Source organism: Balaenoptera ricei, chromosome 8 (assembly GCF_028023285.1).
Source record: "Balaenoptera ricei isolate mBalRic1 chromosome 8, mBalRic1.hap2, whole genome shotgun sequence".
Taxonomy (NCBI): Eukaryota; Metazoa; Chordata; class Mammalia; order Artiodactyla; family Balaenopteridae; genus Balaenoptera; species Balaenoptera ricei.
Genome location: NC_082646.1, coordinates 33881852 through 33903544, shown reverse-complemented (window position 1 = coordinate 33903544; position 21693 = coordinate 33881852). Strand labels below are relative to the sequence as shown.

Genomic DNA, 21693 nt, shown 5'->3' with positions numbered 1-21693 from the left:
CCTGTATTAAAAGTTCTACCCAGAAGAACAAATAAATGGCTTCAAATGAAAATCCTTTGAGTAGTGCCTCTCACACTCTGGTGTTCATCAGAATAACCTGATAGGATTGCTAAAACACTGCTGGGCTCCACCACAGAGTTTGTGATTCAGTAGGTTTGGGATGGGACTCAAGAATTTGCACTTTTAACAAGTTTCCAGGTGATGTTCCCGCTGCTGCTGAACCAGGCAACCACACTTACAGTGTCAGTTTAGCCCCCACAGTCTGCCTTTTTACTCTGGGCATTTTCTATTTGTTAATTTCTCTTGAGTTTGATAAAATGAAGCAAAACCACATACTACTCTTAAAGAACAAAATTTTATTCTAAAAATAGATCTCAGTAACAACAAAATGCCAAAAGTTGGTCATTGTAATAAAAAGAAAAAAAAGTAACAGAAATTTGCTTTACATTTTTTTTCCTGAAAAATACAAAATTATCACTGTAATATACTGCCAGCTCTCATTATCTGTATTTGAATTATTCATTCTATGGATTATCCAAGGAAATTTTAAAATCACAGGTTGAATTCTACCTAATATTTATACATACATCTGAATTGCTTTTATCTTCAAGTAAATACATTCTCAAAGAATGCAAATAAAACTGAACATTTGCTGAAGTAAACATAATGAGGAAGATAAATTTACGCTTAGGAAATGTGCTCCAAAGGGAAATACTGGTTTATATAGCTGTTTCCCTCAATTTCTGCAGATAACCAAAAAACAAAAACAAAACCAAAAACCAAAAACCCCCAACACCTGATTGCATTGAAGTACTGATATTTGAAAGTAACAAATTATACAACTTATATACAGAAAAAAGACATAACTAAAATATTTCAAACCTAAAGCACAGGAAACTTTAAAGGCAAATAATGACATTTAGTACTTAAAAAGTGGTTTTGTATTTTTCAAAGTGCTAAGAAACAAGTATTCAAGAAAAGCTCAGTCCTGTCTACAAAGTTCTGACTGACTTAAAGTACTGAAATATCAAGAATGCAGGAGACAACTTAAGTTTAGAAAGCCCCCATTACTATAAAACGTATCTTTAGTATATTTTGTAAAGAAATGAAGCAGTGTTTAAAAGACCAGTTATGGCTAAGTTAGTAACATACAACTTATCAGCCCACATCTTTTTTCAAACTAATGCAAACACATGTGTTTCCTAATATTTCTTCCACATTCCACGTGTCACATCCATCCATCCTGTCATATCCATATTCTGGATAATTTTTATTATTCATTTTCATCACATCAATTGACCATAATGCACAGTGAGTAGAAATGATCCTTTTATATCAGAATTCTTGATTCTCTGCAAACCAAAAGCTGATCACAAAAGTTACATTTAATTCCTATTAAATGTAGGGACATATTTTTTAGGACTTCTTAGCTCATTTTTGGACTGTCAGACATTGGTGTGATTTACTGTGACCATCTAAGATAGAAGAAGCAATATCTTAGTACACAGTATGACTAAATACCTCTTTTGTCAAAACTTGACCCTGAGTTTTGAGTGCTGGAATATAAACTGTAAAGCTGAAAACACTCCAAAATATGCTGGCTGATAATGGTGTCCCTCAATATCGCGTGCTTCCTCTCCATTAACATGGTACATCTGAACGTGCCTCCCCTCGTCAGCACGGGAGGAAGAGGACCCAAATAAGGAAGCAGGAACTTTTCTGTCTTAAAAACTCCGCACGAATTTATTCCAAAGTACATTGGTGTCTTAGTATAAAAATGCTGTTTCCCCAAATCTTTGAGTAACATTGACAGTGCAAGAAAATGTGGCAATCTCATCCTGTAGGTTTAGTAGCCTGAGGGGAGCCCCACAATCCCTGGCCTGATAAACAGCATTCATCTATCGTTTGGACTAAAGAGAGTTCTAAATGTTGCTTTGGAAATCATATGAGTCTTTTTTTTTTAAGGCTAGGTGTGTTTACATTACGTTAACCATTTCTAGACATTGAAAGCAGTTCTACATCTGTTAAAAATATTCACTAAATATAAGATTAACAGCTGAACATGAAGTAAAGCAATTTCCAGTGGTGACAGTATTCTCACAGTAGCAAATAATCTAACTTATCATTTAACACTAATAACTAAGTCTTTAAAACATTATTATGTTAAACATTGCAATTTACTGAAATTACAGAGGGAAAAAAAAGCAATTACATCAACTGCCATTGAAAGCGCAAAAGAAGTTATTAAAAATACAGGCTCTCCAATGGCTCTCTAACAGGGATAAGCCCACATATTGTTTCTAGTTTTATTTGACTTTTTTTTTTTTTTTCTGGTGGGGGAGGGCATGCGTTTTGTTTCTAAACCAAATAAGTGTCTGAAGAGACACTTTAACTAAAATTATGCTTAAGACTTGGCTTATTCATATAATTTCTGCTATGTGGCAATGGTAATTAGGATATATCCAGCTCTTAATAGCACTGAGGTTCTTTGTGTGACCAACAAAGACATCAAAATCCTGAGTGCCAAGACAAGCTCCTTATTTGTATGACCACATGGCATCATACCCTTCACTGATGATACTTTCCAATTACTGGCCCTATGCGACCAATGCCACAAAAAAATGGGACAAGACTTGTGTTACTATATATTTTCTAAAAGTGAATATTATAACCATTGCATTAACTGTATGCTACATATGTTCATTTAAAAACCCAAAGCAAACCCTTTTTACCTTTAGCAATCATGAGGAATCTTTACATATTTATATAATACATTGTATATTATATTCGTGGCCTGTTTATGCTATTTTCAAGAAGAGAATACTGTTCTAAAGTAATAATAAATCAAAATTAATTGATAGGGTTGTATCAATCTTCTTTCCATTGATCCTTGGAGTCCCTTAAATGATGGCATCATGTTCATCGCTGTAATATATCAAAAGTTAAAATTACTTTATGTTTTGTATTTGTATCAAACTACTTATAGTTCATATTTTTAAGTAATAAATTTCAAGCTTCAGAATCAAAACTGTCATTGCTTTGTGTAAAGTTTCTTAAGAAAAAATACCTGGTATATTGTATTGGTTAAGGATTCAAGCAGTGTATTCAGGTTGCGAAATGTACTTACGCTCAAATCTCTGCAGTGGCTGTGTGACTTTTCATCAATTAGCTATTATAACCCTCTTTAAAAAAGAAAACAACCAAAACAACGATCATTTCTTGAGCATCTTCTATGTGCCAGGTGTTATGCTAACAGACTTTACATCCATATCTCATTTAATCATCACGGTAGCCCTAAGCAGAGAGAGGGCACTTAAAATATATATATAAAATGTTATTTATTTAATCAATCAATTCCATTTCACAGAAGATCAGAAGCTAAGCAAGCATGTGACCTCTCATCTTGACCACTGTACACTGTGCTACGTCATTTATATAAACATGGGTAGGCACCCTGCTAGTCAACAGTAGAACCAGAATCAAAATTAAGTCTGTCTGCCCCAAACCCCATCTCTTACCACTTCACTCCACTGTCTCTCCATGCAACTCTAAGAAACACAGGAGCTAACACTATAATCAGTGTTATTATCCAATAAATGAAAACTAGAAATGCTAATAATTACTAGATATAGAAGGTCTCAGGTTCCTTAATGGGACAAATATTAAGTCCTTACTTATGGAATGTCATTATTTATAACTTCAAAGGAACTACTGGCTTTAAAAGGCACTCTTTAAAAAATGTAGCACTAAGAAAAACATGGCCTATTAAACTACAACACAATGCTTTCTCATCCCATAGACTGTAAGATACATCCATTTCAGAGGTGTTAAAATGTGGAAATACACAAAAACAAAAATGTGTACTTAGACTCAACTAAATATGGTGTTTTCACCATCTACTGGTTCTGATATGAATAAGACTCCTGTTAGAGTCACACTGCCTTCCTTACATGCCACACAGATCTGTCCTTACACTTATGGGGATTCTGGACTCTGATGTCCTCCACAGGGCATGCAGCATTATGTGGTCATGTACACGTGAGGAAAAAGTCCATAAAGCTAAAATTATATACTTCGTAGTTAAGGCACTTTAAAATGAAAACAGCACATTTAAATTTAATTCCTTCAATATTTTATAGCCTCAAGTATATCAATAAATATTGATATTATAAAAAAGGAGTTACATTAAATTTACTATAATCAAAATGTGCCTTCTGTTTAACTGGTGAAATTTACCAAGAAAACAGATGAAAGTATTTCTAGAAACACAGTGGTTTTAAAAAATATTTCAAATTTTAAAGCATTTTTAGAGTCAACTCTGTTTAATCAGTTTCCTTCATGTATTTTTTTCTTTTACGGGTTGATCTAAAAGAGAAAAGAATGAATGTTTCTGAATGTGCTTGTAATCTGACAAAACACCACCTGGATGCGCTTTTAAAGTAAGTTCGATATGATGGATACTGTATGTGGAAGGTAACTTCCAATTCAAATATACTTTTTTAAAGTCTGGTTTTCTTAGTTCAATGAAAAATTTGAGACATATTTTCATACTATATTCTCCTCCTAAAAATTCATAATGTACATCAACATATCAAAGGCTTACAGTATTCTTATAGTAAAGTAACCTATTCTATTTTATTTTGCTCAATTAGTATTTCCCAAGTGTTTCTGACATGGAAACTCTGTGTGGGACACATATGCATACGACAACTTAAACAAATTTTGGAAAATGGTCATCTATTCTATGGTATTTATTTTATATATACATTAACAATCAAAAGAATGGATTCACTCTTGTACATATAAGGCTCAAAAGAAAAAACCAAAAGGACTTTGTTGGAATAACAAAAATTGGGAGATGATACCTCCAAAAACCATCAGACCTATAGAATGACATAGTTTGTTGTTGGGGACTTGTTGATAAAGCTCACCTGAAAAGACAGTTTTACTACAGATTAACTGATAATGTATATTATACTAACAACTCAGTATCAGGGAAAATGAGGCTGTCTGAAGAATTTCTTTATTTTCTTTGTCACAGAAAGCAAAAATCACGTTTTTATCGAGGATGTTATTTTAGTGTGTCTTGTGTTTGTCAGTAACACGAGGTCAACAGCCTCAGGAGAACTGATAATGGTATTTCTTGCAATTAGAGGTATAAGCAAATGAAAAGGACTGACTAAACTTGGGTCTCTGGTAAAAAAAAAAAAAAAAAAAAAGTATGACACTAATAAAATACAATCATGTTTATAGGTATATCCATTTGCATTTGCAAATAATTATAATCACAAGCTTGTACATAAACAATTTGCTTTGGGCATAGAGGATTAATGGAAATATAACTCATAAGTCTATAAATTATTAATCCCTGAGATGAACACTGGCTCTACTCTGATATTTTGTCATGATATTTAAATACAGAAATACAGAATTAATAATAATAAAAAAGTCCTGGCCAATCAAAACTTACATGGTTCTATACCGAATGCCTCTTCTCGAATAATACATTTTGCATCCAATGTAAAGAAAAGATAAAACTCCCAGTGTTAATACAATACCACCAACAAAGCTGCCAGTATCAAATTTTGATCCTTTATTTTCCTTAGAAATAATAGTTGCTGTGACTAGAAGAAAACAAAAAAAATAAGGCTTTAGTGCTTTTTAAACATATTGTAATAAGCTAAAACATTCTGAATTTCTATGTAAGAATGCTGATCTGGGGACAAGGGGGAATCTTAAGCACATCAAGGTGCTCTCCAGCTGATTTTGTGTCTAGTGTCCGCCTGATTCTAGTTTTCTTCACTTGATCCAACACATCCCTTAAACCCCCAGTGCCTATAACCCCAAGATCTTAAGGTGAGACTGGGCTTGGATAGTCTACCAAAACCTCAGAGGCAGCAAGATTTGGTTAATTCTTTTATGAATTTTCTTAAGAGTTCATGCCTTAAACAAAACAGGTCTGGGTAACAGCTGAAATCTTGAAACTGGATCCAATTTGAGTAAATGTTTCTAATTGAAATTTCTCCTTTTGAATAAATTGGGAATTTTAACTACTTTAATTTTATGGAGTCAAGAGCCCCTGAGACATTAAAGTTGATTTCAATACATACATTGTAGTAATAAACTATTTGGAATAGAAGTATATAAAAACACACAAAAGAAACCATGAAGTCTGCTATTTGTTCTGACAAATGTAATCACTAGCTTTTAAACAGAACTTCAACTTTGGATAACTTAAAATAGAATCTTAAGGTTTTTGAATTCATGGTTTCACAGGCATTATATTTTAAACAAATGCAAAAAAATAAAGAGTGCTGAGACTAATACTACATATGTGACTATATCTAATACCATTAAAAAATATCTTTAAGGCACAAGTAAATTAAAACCAAAGTTCTACATGATTTAGGTTTAGAAATCATGGAGACTGAGCCTGCCTAATTCCTTTCTAGAATGAGGTTCAAAGAGTTAAAGGTATGACAAGTTTTCAAACCATGCAAAATAAAATCCCATGTTAGGATAAATTATTTATTTACAGATGGATCTCATACAGTCATTATTTGGCATGGTTAAGTTGGAAACTAATTTTTTTAAAGGGACAAGATAGTTACTAAGTCAACTGACTCTTTTCCTGATCTCTACAACTAATTTATTTAGGAAATGAGAAATAATTGTCTAAATTTCTACATTTTTGCAGAATGGAATGATATAAATGTGGCATTTTAACAACTATTTTTTCAGCATAGGAAAAATAGGTCCATTTTTATACATACTTGTTACTGATGAAGAAACAGACGTCACTGAACTATTGTGGGTTGTGGTCATTGTGGATGTTGATATCTGGGATGTATTTTGTGAAACACTTGTTATTTTGGGTGTAGACCTTAAGGTGGTGGAAGTCATATTTGTTGAGACCGCTGGTGTTATCATTTTAGACGTTGCTATGGATTTTGAGGTGGCGGCTGTCCCACTATTTGAGACTGAGGCAACTGCAGTTGTTGATGGTTTTGCTATGGGTTTCGAGGTGGTAGCTGTCATCTTTGAGACTGGGGAAACTGGAGTTTTTGATGATTTCACACTGAAGTTGGAAGATTCACTTGTCTGGTTGAAAAGCACCTGTGAGGCTGCAAGAATATGAAGAAACATTAAAGCCAGAGCTATGACTTAGATAATTAAGCTGCCACTTCACTGACTTTCGTGGTCATACATAAAGAAAAAGGTCTAACAAACACAGCATCATGAAAGATACTTAGTTTATTAATGCTTTGCACTACAGAGCAAGAAGCCATAAAATGTCTCAAAATAGTAAAATATTCAACAGGAACCAAGCCTGGATTTACGTAAAGTAAGAAATTTTTGTGAACGTATGGGAAAAAAAGAAACTCAGCCCAGAAGACTGAGCTCTTTTGATACAGGGACAGTGTCTTAACCATCTCTGTGTCTGAATATTCCATGCTTCATGTCACAAATATTAGCTGAATGGATTATTAAACCAATGGATATAAAAAGGGTTTTTAAAGTTTAAGGTTTCTCTGCCACATTCTTCCAAAAAGCTTTGAGGACAAACAGTAGCTGCATGCTTCTAACCCCCGAGTAGGATGTGAGCATGAGTGAGATACTCTTCATAAGAGTAAAACCAGCTTCCCGTGGTGCATTAGGAAGTGAAACAACATCACAGAACGTGGCTAGTTGGAAATCTCATACTGGTGATAATTTTCTGTCATTGGGAAGGTATTTCTAAAATTATTTCTGAAAGTTTTAAAAATGCAAAAGCCAATTTTGTAAAGGAGAATCACTGGTATTAATTTAAAACAAACAATTGGAAATAAATAAATAAATAAGTGCTACGACCCAAGATAAATACTAAATATCTATATATGTACAAAATGCCCTATGACCAAAAGCAAACCTTTCTGTCTTAACAATATTCTTTCATACTCTATCTTCATTGTAACACCACAACCCAACTGATGTTTACAACTAAAGATACTTTAGTTATTATAATTTAGTATATACTATCTAAGGAATGAAAAATCTCTCTTTGCCCTATTAATAGGATGTAATTTATTTCTGTGTTTGTTTCCTAGTCTCAAAGTTTACTTGCAGGTTTAGTGGTTTGTTATGTTGCCTATATACTCCCATTTTACTCTTTATGGCCAAGAACTAAAGTGGAAAGAATTACCCACCGGGCTTGCCTTCTCCTTTCCCCCAGTGACAGCAGCACAAGGCCTTCAGGTTCTCTGTCCCACTGCTGCTGTCACACACCAAAAGTGATTACTTCATGCATTATCACCCTTTCACAATTATTCTGGACTTTTTATTCAAAGAATTCAAATATTTATTTTCAATTTTACAGGCTGGTTTTAATAGTGCTTATCTGCCCGTCTGCTTTTACTCTTTAAATTCCTATCACATTTTGTGAACTTTGGGTCTTTATTGTGTGATCTCTTCCACTGAGTATTACCTAATTTTTTAAAAAGACCAAAGGAATCAGTACTTTTGTATTATATAGGTGAATAAATCATAATTATTCAAGTAGAATGCTATGAACTTGAACTAACCTTTTATTATTCAATTCTGAATGCTCTATAGACATATAATATACTTTAGCATTGAAATAATCACCTATTATTTTAATGTAGAGAATGAATTCTATTATAATGAAATTAAATACAGCAAAGAACCATCATTTATATCATATCTTTAGAACAGAATGATCTTTGCAGAGTAAAACAATGAACACAATGCTGCTTTTGGATTCCACACACACACACAGCCTACTCTCTTCTCCCTGCCAGAATAAGATATTCTTCAGAGATACTGTATGAAGTCACATGGGCAAAAACAGGGAGCTGTGACAGGTTGGTTCTTCACTAAGAAAATCCAAATGTGTTACAGAAACCCCTAAGCAGCTAAAGTTTTCTATAAATTGACAAAACAGGCCAATAAGTTTTATGTTAAGGTGTGTTTCATGATGTTTAATTGTGATAACTGCAATGCAAGGATGCTCTCTTCAAGGTCAGAACTCACATTCCGTGACTCAAACCCCTTGTCTGTATATAAGTATATATATAAGTAAACGGTCATTTGTGCTCCTCTGCAAATGAGACCATCCCACCATGGACGTCTGGGTGTCTTCCTTCTCCCTTAACTGTTCAGCTACTGACCAGTGCCCTCCAGGGCGTGGCTCAGTGAATGCCTGCAGAGATGTCAGAAGAACAGAGCCTCCATGCAGGGTTTGGAAAGGGTTTAGCCCTATCTGACTTTGCTGTTTTAGCCAGTCAGTCTCCCCCTGCCTCTGAGAAGCAGAAGTTGTAAAGGCATGGAGGGTAGGTGACATGAGTGAAGGTGGTCAAAAGGTACAAACTTCTAGTTATAAAATAAATAAGTCATGGGGAGGTAATGTACAGCACATGGTGACTACAGTTAATAATACTGTATTGTATATTTGAAAGTTTTTAAGAGAATAGAGCTTGAAAGTTCTCATCATAAGAAATAAAATTTTGTAACTAAATATGACGAAATAGATGTTCTATGTTATATACATTATTATATATTATGATAGATGTTACTTATTGTGGTGATCATTTTGCAATATATAAATCATTATGTTGTACACCTAAAACTAATATAATGTTATATGTCAATTATATCTCAATCAAAAACAGTACAAAAACATCAAATCAAAACAAAACAAATTATAAAGGCCCAAAGAGGGTATGTTGCTGGAGAGTGTCAAGTGTGCTCTGTGTCCCCCACCACCTCTGCCCACAGAGGAAAAGAGGAGAACGCAACCCCTCACCTCAAACTAAGTGGAGGGAATCACCTGAAGAAGCAGGCCCAGAATCTCCTGGACTTGAAGCGACAAAGACCAAGATTTGACTCAAGCCTGAAAAGTAACTTTAAAGGGGACAGGCTATGGCTGAGCTGTCTCTACCTGTCAGCAGAGTTTAAAAGGCTGCTCTGGGGGCTTCCCTGGTGGCGCAGTGGTTGAGAATCTGCCTGCCAATGCAGGGCACACAGGTTCGAGCCCTGGTCTGGGAAGATCCCACATGCCGCGGAGCAACGAGTCCCGTGAGCCACAACTACTGAGCCTGCGCGTCTGGAGCCTGTGCTCTGCAACAAGAGAGGCCGCGATAATGAGAGGCCCGCGCACCGCGATGAAGAGTGGCCCCCGCTCGCCGCAACTGGAGAAAGCCCTCGCACAGAAACGAAGACCCAACACAGCCAAAAATAAATAAATAAATAAATAAATAAATAAATTAAAAAAAAAAAAAAAAGGCTGCGCTGGGAGTAGACTCTTATTTCCACTGACAGCAAAGGTGCGTGTTTCCCAAGGACCAAACCAGGCCCCATGGAACATAGCCAGCATGGGGCTGGCTGCCTTAAAAGATAGCCTCCCCAGAGAGTTCTGCGCAGAGGGATGAAGATAACCAGCAGAGAAGTGGAACACCAAAAGCTAGGGGCCAAGGGTGTGTAGTGAGAGGGTCAGCTGGAGGGGAGGCCCTACTGCATCAGGGGAGCTGAAGGGGGAAGCCCCAGCTGTAGGGTCTCCCTGGAATCTACCAAAGAGAACCACATCCGCCACCCAGGGGGCGCCTTCGCCAGATGCAAACATCCCAGCTGGCTTTTCCCCTTAAGCCCCTTTAGGCCTGATCCTGGAAGGGTAAAAACCAGGAGAAGCGAGGGGGAGAAAGGCAGTGCAAGGAAGGAAGCCGACAGTGTCAAATTCCCCACTGTCGGTTCCAAACCCAAAGCAGTCCCAGGCTGGCAGAGGGAGAAATTCCAATCATTGTAGAGTTGTATTTATTTTGGTATTATTCTGAAAAGGAGAGACACCTTACTAACTACAACTCACTCAATAAACTGGACCTACGTACTATCGATAACACCTCAGCTAATGCAAGTGGAGCTGCGGGAAGGGGTGTATGTGGCACACAGTTGTTAACACTTATTTAGTGTTATGTGTCCCCCTAAAATTCATATGTTGAAGCCCTAACCCCCAGTAGTTTAGGCTGTGACCTTATTTGGAGACAGGATCTTTACAGAGGATTATAATGAAGTTAAAATGAGGTTATGAAGATGAGCCTTAAATAGCTGGTGTCCTTATAAAATGGGAAATTTGGAGGCAGACAGACATATGGGAGGAGCACCATGTGAAGATGAAGGCAGAGATCACGGTGAGGCTTCCAACAGGCCAAGGAAAGCCAAAGATTGCCAGCAAAACAGCAGAAACGAGGCGAGAGGCACGGGACAGATCCTCTCTCAGGGGGCAGTAACCCTGTCGACAACCTGACGATACATCTCTGCTGTTTACACTACCTAGTTAGTGGTCCTTTGTGTGGCAGCCCTAGCAAACTAATGCACTCAGGACCACAGGTCTTTCACTGCTAACAAAACGTGTCTTCAGGCAGCTGTGCCACGGCACTCGCCAGTGGCTGTGCTGAGCTTGTTCCTTTCACAGATCCTTGAAACTAATCACTGTGAGATACATTAAGTCATTCGGTAATTGTCAAACCACTCTCAAAACTTCTTAAATGAAACCTAAGATCACCTACAGATTTCAGAGCTATAAAAATTTCTTGACCCTAACTCTTGGTTTCAACTAACATAATCACAGGAAGACAAAGTGAAGGGCTGTAGTAAGAGTACCCATGCACCCTCCGTCCCAGCAACTGCCATGTTCAGGCACAAAAGGGACAAGACAGAGAAAGTACAAATGGGGATGAATTGATGTTTTGTCACTGCTGCAAAAATACTCAAGACAGTCCAATCAGCACTCCGTTCCTGTTCTGTAATAAGAGAACTATCCCTGGAGCACAATTTTTCTATGACAGAATTCGCACTTCCATGTACTGAGCTCTTCTCTTTACCAAGTGCTGGTGATATTTTTCAGGCATGGTGGGAACGAGCTCAAGCTCTGGATCAGCTCAGCCATTTACTTGCTGGGTTACCTTAGACAAGTTACTTAACCTCTCTGAGATTCACTCTCCTTCCTCATCTATAAAAAGGGATATCACAAGGGTTTGGGAGAAATAACTGACATAATTTGTATTGAGCACTTAGCACAGTGCCTCCTATGGAGGACCTGCTCAATGAATGGTTGCTCTGTATCTCAGCATTTGTTTTACAGAATATACCTCTCCTACGGAGCTGCACTACACAGTTCCCTTATAGGAGGCTGAGGAGTAGTCAGTCAGATCTACTTCCATGATTATCACCACTGCCATCTGAATAACAGCACATCGAAGAGGATGCTCTTAAAGGTATTTTCAGTTCATTGATATAAATATCCAAGAAGAAAAAAGTGATGTTCCAGGCCTTTTTCTATTAACACCAGCCGGCCACCTTCTTATTACAGCAAGACCAAGGACACTGTGAAGCAGCCTGTTTTTTCCTAGTACCAAGTAAAAGTACTCATCCTCTTCAAAGTCTGGATTTATTCCAAGTATCTTTGTATAACTATGTTGTGTTGAAATAACTTTCTTTACTCTTATAACCTTGAGCCCCAAACCAAGTGCCATTTTTGTCCTTTAACCTAAATATTTCAAAGTTAAGGGTGACGATTTGTTTTCTTTGGGGTATCAGATACACACTTAAACCAGAGGTGAAAATTCACATTCATTTTTTAAAAAATCTCAGTTATTTAAAAATGGGATAGTAGTAGCTTTTCATTTCCTATTATAGTTGTCAAAAATACAGAGCTATTTAAGATCATGGACCATAAATTTCTGGTGCCACAGTCATTTTGAGGGTTCTATGATTCTAAGTACAGTCTGCAGCTAGTACTAGTCTTGTGTGTGTCTCTTGGAATATTTTTAAACACTGAGAACCTTGAGAACCTCTTTCCCATAGAGCAGTGGTCCCCAACCTTTTTGACACCAGGGACCGGTTTCATGGAAGACAACTTTTCCACGGATGGGGGTGGGGATGGTTTTGGGATGATTCAAGCACATTTCATTTATTGTGCACTTTATTTCTATTATTACGTTATAATATATAATGAAATAATTATACAACTCACCATAACGCAGAATCTGTGGGAGCCCTGAGCTTGTTTTCACTTGCCACTCACTGATAGGGCTTTTAAAAATTTTATTTATTTATTTATTTATTTATTTATTTATTTATTGGCTGCATTGGGTCTTCATTGCCGTGCGTGGGCTTTCTCTAGCTGCGGCAAGTGGGGGCTACTTTTCGTTGTGGTACGTGGGCTTCTCATTGTGGTAGCTTCTCTTTGTTGCGGAGCACGGGCTCTAGGTGCGCGGGCTTCAGTAGTTGTGGTGCATGGGCTTAGTTGCTCCACGGCATGTGGGAACTTCCCGGACCAGGGATCAAACTCATGTCCCCTGCATTGGCAGGCAGATTCTTAACCACTGTGCCACCAGGGAAGTCTGCTGATAGGGTTTTGATATGAGTCTGCAAGCAAATGATTTATTATGATCTCTGTGCAGTCAAACCTCTCTGCTAATGATAATCTGTATCTGCAGCCACTCTCCAGTGCTAGCAACACCGCCTCAGCTCCATCTCAGATCATCAGGCATTAGATTCCCATAAGGAGCGCACAACCTAGATCTCTTGCATGCGCAGTTCACAGCAGGGTTCAAGCTCCTATGAGAATCTAATGCCGCCGCTGACCCGACAGGAGGCGGAGCTCAGGTGGTAATGCTAGCAATGGGGAGCGGTTGTAAATACAGATGAAGCTTTGGTCACTCGCGCGCTGCTCACCTCCTGCTGTGCGGCCCAGTTCCTAACAGGCCACGGACTGGTACTGGTCTGTGGCCTGGGGGTTGGGGACCCCTTCTATAGAGAATCTAAGTATCAGTGTAATCCCAGAAGTACTCATTATTTAGAAAGCAAAGGGGCTTTTCCTCATTGTACAAAGTCAGTAGATTCATTATGAAAATTCTCCTTGAATTCAAATTACCTGAGGACCAAAAATCCACAGAATTGAAAAATATAGTTAGAAAAAAAATCTTAAAAAGTTATCTTTAAAAAAAATCAAGAAAAATCTAGATTTAAAACAATCTAAGAGAAAATTGGGCTTTAAAAAAATGTATCATCATAAAGAGCTGTCCATTTTCTGAAAATCAAATACACTTTCCTAAACCTCTAAATTCAAAAATTAAAATTCCAAAAAAGAGAAAAAACCTCTCTCTCTCTCTCTCTATATATATATATGAACACAGAAAAATAACAACTGGGGTGTTTTAAATAAGTTATAGTATATCTGTAATAAATTCTGTTTCCACATTTTGTTACACTATCATCACTCTACCTAAATCTTTTAATATAAACTCTGGCAGGAGCTAAAAGAGGCATTTTCAGTCAAGGCAATTGTCTGTCTTAAGGACAGTGAGAACTAAAAATTGAGACACAGTCCAGGCTTGTTTAAGGAAATTCATTCTGAAGGGCGATCCCGTGCATTCCCAGAGCTGTACGGAAAGCAGCTGAGCAAGAGGGGGTCAGAAAAGAAGCATGGCTTTTCAAGGCAGTCAGAACCCAACTCAGCCAAGGCTGAGCTGGCCGGGGCTGTGTAGACAATATCCAGGCTTTGTTATGGTATTGCCATAGGTCTTGCCCATTCTATTCCATTACCACAGACCCAGCCCACAATTCGTAACCCTGGCTAATTAAAAAAAATAAATAAATAAGGCAAGAATCACATTCACAAGGGCATCAGGCAAGCTGACATTATTTTTCCTCTGTTCCTGCTCCAAACCTTCCCAGCCTCTCATCCTGGCAATCTTCACTCTCCACAGAATAGAATTCACTCTATCTGCTATTCTTCCCCAACACATTCCAGTCAGCCTGGCTTCTCACTCCTCCCAGCACTTAGTATTGGGCTGGCCAAAAAGTTCATTCAGGTTTCCCCCTAAGATGTCACAGAAAAACTGGAACGAACTTTTTGGCCAACCCAATACCTTCTCAGTGCCAAGAACAATGCTAGGAAGCTCTGCAGACACAAGAAAGATGCAATCCTTCCCAGGTATCTCCTTTATTCTTAACTTTATTTGATTATTTATCTCCTTATTTTGCCTTTTTCTGGACTCTTAATTGTGTTATCTTACCTTTTTAATGGAATTAGTTGGTTATTAATTGCAAGAACTACATCTTGTATTTTCATTTTACTCTACAGAAGTGCCAGGCACAGTTTTGGAAGAACTCAATCACTTCTAGCATGTGCTCCACACTATGCAAGGAGGGAAGGCCAAAAGCTATCTCTTCACCATGATGACAAGGGCACGGTCTCCTCTGCTGCCTAATCTTCTGCTACTCTTTTCTGCCCCAGCAGATTTACTCAGCTTTCCCTATGCAGTTTACTTCTTTATTTCTGTTGCTTTGTTATATTACTTCCTCTGCCTGGGATGCTTCCCACCCATTCTTTACCTGGCGAAATCCTACTACTGTTCCTGGCGCAGCCCAGAAATTACATTGAAGTTATATTAAATGTACAAAACAGGCCACGTAAAAGACAAAGATTATCAACTGGATAGAAAAACTATGAACTGTTCATAAGCAATATATCTTAAAATTAAGATTCCAAAAAGCTGAAAAGTATTGAAAGTGAAGGTATGGGAAAGAAACATACTATACAATTACTAATCAGCAAAAAGGGGACGAGTGGTTCTGGTTCACGACGGTGACATGGGAAGATCCTAAACTCACCTCTTCTCATACACACACTGAATCTACAGCCAATTACACAACAATTTCCTCTGGGAAAAACGACACCCCAAAACTGGCTGAGTAACTCCTACACATCGGGCAAATGAGAAAAAACCAACATTGAGGCAGGTAGGAGAGGCTGACACAATCTCGCCATAAACTCTGCAACCCGCTCCTGCCCCCAACCTGGTGCAGTGACACACAATCAGAAGGGAACTCAAAACCCGTGGCTTCTCCCTGAGGAGTGAAAGGTTTGAACCCCACATCAGGCACCCGACTTTTAAGACTTGCACCTGAGAGGTGAGCCCTCTAAACACCTAGCTTTGAAAACCAATGGTGCCATGTCCATGAGACCCCCCAAGGCCATAGCCAACTGAGAAATGGCTCTTAAAGGGCACTCATCTTCAGACTCACCCACCCCAAGGACCAGCTCAGAGGCAGTTAATTGAGAGGCACCCAGACTTTACGTGAAAGAGGCTCATTTGCTAATCTTGAAGTTTGGTATGAGCAGAAGGAATCTAATCTAACACATGTCTAAGGGCCTACTGGAGTACCCTCTAGGGACAGAGGCTGGCGGGCACCATCTTTGTGCTCTCCCTCACTCCAGCTCACCAGTATCTCCCAGAAAGGAGCCTATGCCCACCTCTGGTGCCCCAATTTTTGTGGCTGCTGCCAGGGGATACCTTTAGAATGACTGGTTCTGGTGGCCAGCAGAGTATATGCTCCCAAGTTCCATAGGCCTGTAACCAACAGAGAAAGAGCTCTCAACCAGCTACCACCCCCCAGGGCTCAGCAAGAGGCAACAGACTCAGGAGCTCAGCCTTTCTGTGAAAGAGGCCTATTATCTTATCATCTAGGCCTGAGGGGCAGGCTTCTAATTAAACACACATCTAAGGGCTGACCACAATCCTTTCCAGAGACCTGGCGGGGGGGGGGGGGTGGGGGGGGTGGGGGGGTGCTATCTTCATGTTCTCCCTCTGCCACACTCCAGAGCACCAGTGTATCCTGGAGTGGACTTGTACATGTGTCTGGTGCCCTGTTTTCTGTGGCTGCGCCCCCATGCCCCCCACTGCCACGGGATTCACTTGATTGCCTGGCTCTGGAGGCCAGGGGGGCTTGTGTTCCTAGGTCCCACGGGACTGTAACAAATGCAAAGGTACTTCTTAGCTGGCTGCCATCCCCAGAGAACTGTGCAGATCTTTCTGAGAGAGAGGCCTATTTGCTTGTCCAGGAGCTTTGGCCTGAGGGGCAGGCTTTGGGTTTGGCACACTTTTAGAGGCCTGCAAAGGTGCTCTCAGGGAATGGAGGCCAGGGGACACCATCTTTGCACTCTCCCTTTGCCTCATTCCAGGTCTCTGGGATCTTCAGAAAAGGAGGCTGTACATTTTTCTGAGGCACCAATTTTGTGATGCTGCCCAGGGGACACCTCCAGATCACCTGGCTCTAGCTGCCAGTGGGACTTATGTTTGTGGTCCCAGAGAACTGTATATATTTGCATACTTTGAAAGCTGTTATCTGAGGGTTTAGCTTCCAATCAGGCTTGGTCTAGGTGCTGACTGAGATCCTCTCCTACACTGACAGGTCTTGGCATACCCTCAGCTACTCGCATCCATTAAAAACAAAATAGACTACTTAACAATCAAAAAAGTTTGAGAGACAACCAAGAGCTAGGGCAGGATTGAACAATAAGGTTCACCTCCTACATGGACTCACTCCTTCAAGTCTGGGCAAGGTGGCTGTTTTATCTAATGCATAAAAACCAACGCAGAGAATCAAGGAAAATGAAGAAACAGAGAAAGAACAAGATAAAACATCAGAAAAAGACTTTAATGAAACAAAAATAAGTAATTTACCTGATAAAGAGTTCAAAATAACTGTCATAAAGATTCTCACCGTATTTGGGAGAAGAATGAATGAATACAGTCAGAATTCAATAAAGGGAAAATATAAGAAAGTATCAAAAGAAGTCACAGAGCTGAAGAATACAATAACTGAAAAATACACTAAAGGGGCTCAACAGTAGACTAGATAAAGCAGGAGAAAGGATCAGTGAACTCAAGGACAGGACAGTGGAACTCTCCCAATCAAAGCAGCAAAAAGGAAACAGAGTGGAAAAAAAATTGAAGATACTTTGAGGGACTTATAGGACAACATCAAGAAGACCAACATTCACATTAGAAGGGTCCCAGGAAAATAAGAGAGAAAGGGGCAGAAAATTTATTGAAAGAAAATAATGGCTGAAAACTTCCCCAACCTGGGGAGGGACTGATATCCAGATCCAGGAAACCCAGAGAGTTCCAAATAAGATGAACCCAGAAAGGCCCATACCAAGACACATTATAATTAATGTGTCAAAAGATAAAGACAAGGAGAAAATCTTAAAAGCAGCAAGAAAAAAACCCAACCTATTCCATATAAGGGAATCCTCATAAAACTAACAGATTTTTCAGCAGAAACTTTGCAGGCCAGAAGGGAGTGGCACAATATATTCAAAGTGCTTAGAGGAAAAACTGTCAACCAAGAATACTCAATCTGGCAAAGTTAGCATTCAGAATTGAAGGAGAGATAAAGAGTTTTTCCAGAAAAGCAAAAGCTAAAGGAGTTCACCACTAAACTGGCCTTATAAGAAATGTTAAAGGCACTTCTTTAAGCTGCAACAGGAAGGTGCTAATCAGTAACAGAGAACATATTAAAGAATAAGTATCACTAGTAAAGGTAAAATTCAGAATAATCTAACGTAAAGGTGGTAAATTAATCACTTATATAGAGCTAGTATGGAGATTAAAACACAAAACTAATAAAAATAACTATAATTATAATAATTAGTTGAAGAATACACAAGAGAAAAAGATGTAAATGTGACATCAAAAACAAAACGTGGGGGTGGGGAGAGCAAAACTGTAGAGCTTTAGAACCTATTTAAATTTAAGTTGTTACCAGCTTAACACAGACTGTTATAAATAAGTTCTTATATGTAAGCTTCATGGTAACCACAAAGAAAAACACCTATAGTAGATACACAAAACATAAAGGAATCTAAGCATACCACTAAAGTATGTCATCAAACCACAAAAGAAGAGAACAAGAGAAGAAGAAAGGAATACAGGACCTGCAAAACAGCCAGAAAACAATTAACAAAATGGAAGTAAGTCCATACCTATCAACAATTACTTTAAATGTCAATGGGCTAAATTTTCCCATTGAAAGATACAGACTGGATTAAAAAAACCCACCCATCTATATGTTGCCTACAGGAGACTCACTTCAGATACAAGGACACAGAGACCGAAAGAGAGGGGATAGAGAAATATATTCCCTGCAAACGGAAACAAAGAAAGCTGGGGTAGCTATACTTACATCAGACAAAATAAACTTTAAAACAAAGATATTAATAAGAGACAAAGAAGGGCACCACATAAAGGTGTCGAACAAATAAGAGAATATTTGTAAATATTTATGCACCCAACATAGGAGCACCTAAATATATAAAGCAAATATTAACAGACCTACAGGGAGGAAAAGACAGCAATACAATAACAATGAGGGACTTTAATACCCCACTTACATCAATGGATAGATCAACCAGACAGAAAATCAATAAGGAAACATTGGCCTTAAATGACATGTTAGAACATAGAGACTTAACAGATATATACAGAACATTTCAACCAAGAAGCAACAGAATGCACAATCTTCTCAAGTGCACATGGAATATTCTCCAGGATAGATCATATATTAGGCCAGAAAACAAGTCTTAACAAAGTTAAGAAGACTAAAATAATATCAAGCATCTTTTCCAGCCACAATGGTAGGAAACTAGAATTCAATTACAAGAAGAAAACTGGAAAATGCACAAATATGTGAAAGTTAAACAACATGTTACTGAACAACCAATGGGTCAAAGAAGAAATCAAAGAGGAAACAAAAAATACCTTAAGACTAATGAAAATGTAAATACAGCATACCAAAACTTATGAGATGCAGCAAAAGTAATTCTAACAGGGAAGTGCACAGCTATAAATGTCGACGCCAGGAAACAAGAAAAATCTTACATAAACAATCTAACCTTACACTAAAGAAACTAGAAAAAAAACAAACGAAACTCAAAGTTAGTAGAAGAATTAAAATAACAAAGATCAGAGTAGAAAAATGAAATAGAGACTAAAACGACAATTGAAAAGATCAATGAAATCAAGAGCCACCTCGTTGAGAAGGTAAACAAAAAATGGACAAACTTTCAGCTAAAGTCAGAATTGAAAGAGGTGACATCACAATAGATACCACAGAAATACGAAGAATTTTCAGAGACTACTATGAACAATTATATGCAAACAAATTGGACAACCTAGGGGAAACAGATAAATTCTTAGAAACATAAAACCTTCCAAGACTGAATCATGAAGAAACAGAAAATCTGAACAGACCAATAAGGAGGTTGAATCAGTAATCAAAACCTCCTACAGATAGCCTCATCCATCAGAGGGCAGACAGCAGAAGCAAGAAGAACTACAATCCTGCAGCCTGTGGAACAAAAACCACATTCACAGAAAGACAGACAAGATGAAAAAGCAGAGTGTTATGTACCAGATGAAGAAACAAGATAAAACCCCAGAAAAACAACTAAATGAAGTGGAGATAGGCAACCTTCCAGAAAAAGAATTCAGAATAATGATAGTGAAGATGATCCAGGACCTCGGAAAAAGAAGGGAGGCAAAGATGAAGAAGATGCAAGAAATGTTTAACCAATACTGAGAAGAATAAAGAACAAACAAACAGAGATAAACAGTACAATAACTGAAATGAAAACTACACTAGAAGGAATCAATAGCAGAATAACTGAGGCAGAAGAACGGATAAGTGACCTGGAAGAAAGAATGGTGGAATTCACTGCTGCGGAACAGAATAAACAAAAAAGAATGAAAAGAAATGAAGACAGCCTAAGGGACCTCTGGGACAACAGTAAACGCAAGAACATTCGCATTATAGGGGTCTCAGAAGGAGAAGAGAGAGAGAAAGGACCAGAGAAAATATTTGAAGAGATTATAGTCGAAAACTTCCCTAACATGGGAAAGGAAATAGCCACCCAAGTCAAGGAAGTGCAGCAAGTCCCATAAAAGATAAATCCAAGGAGAAACACACCGAGACACATAGTAATCAAATTGGCAAAAATTAAAGACAAAGAAAAATTATTGAAAGCAGCAAGGGAAAAATGACAACATACAAGGGAACTCCCATAAGGTTAACAGCTGATTTATCAGCAGAAACGCTACAAGCCAGAAGGGATTGGCATGATATACTTAAAGTGATGAAAGGGAAGAAACTACAACCAAGATTACTCTACCCAGCAAGGATCTCATTCAGATTCGAAGGAGAAATCAAAAGCTTTACAAACAAGCAAAAGCAAAAAGAATTCAGCACCACCAAACCAGCTCTACAACAAATGCTAAAGGAACTTCTCTAAGTGGGAAACGCAAGAGAAGAAAAGAACCTACAAAAACAAACCCCAAAAAATTAAGAATACGGTCATAGGAACATACATATCGATAATTACCTTAAACGTGAATGGATTAAATGCTCCAACCAAAAGACACAGGCTTGCTGAATGGATGCAAAAATAAGACCCATATATATGCTGTCTACAAGAGACCCACTTCAGACCTAGGGACACATACAGACTGAAAGTGAGGGGATGGAAAAAGATATTCCATGTAAATGGAAATCAAAAGAGAGCTGGAGTAGCAATACTCATATCAGATAAAATAGACTTTAAAATAAAGAAGGTTACAAGAGACAAGGAAGGACACTACATAATGATCAAGGGATCAATCCAAGAAGAAGATATAACAATTATAAATATATATGCACCCAACATAGGAGCACATCAATACATAAGGCAAATGCTAACAGCTATAAAAGAGGAAATCAACAGTAACACAATAATAGTGGGGGACTCTAACACCTCACTTACACCAATGGACAGATCATCCAAAATGAAAATAAATAAGGAAACACAAGCTTTAAATG

General features: G+C 38.1%; 1 protein-coding gene across 1 annotated transcript in view; it reads right to left on the bottom strand.

The window, feature by feature from the left end:
- Positions 1 to 333: 333 nt before the first annotated feature.
- The window catches only part of TMEM123 (transmembrane protein 123), a 77461-nt gene continuing 56101 nt past the window's right edge, over positions 334 to 21693 (bottom strand). The window contains exons 3-5 of the mRNA XM_059930510.1: positions 6774 to 7124; positions 5471 to 5624; positions 334 to 2925 (exon numbers count right to left, since the gene is read on the bottom strand). Coding sequence (XP_059786493.1) covers positions 2901 to 2925; positions 5471 to 5624; positions 6774 to 7124 — 530 coding nt within the window. The 3' untranslated portion in view covers positions 334 to 2900. The remainder of the gene's footprint in view (positions 2926 to 5470; positions 5625 to 6773; positions 7125 to 21693) is intronic.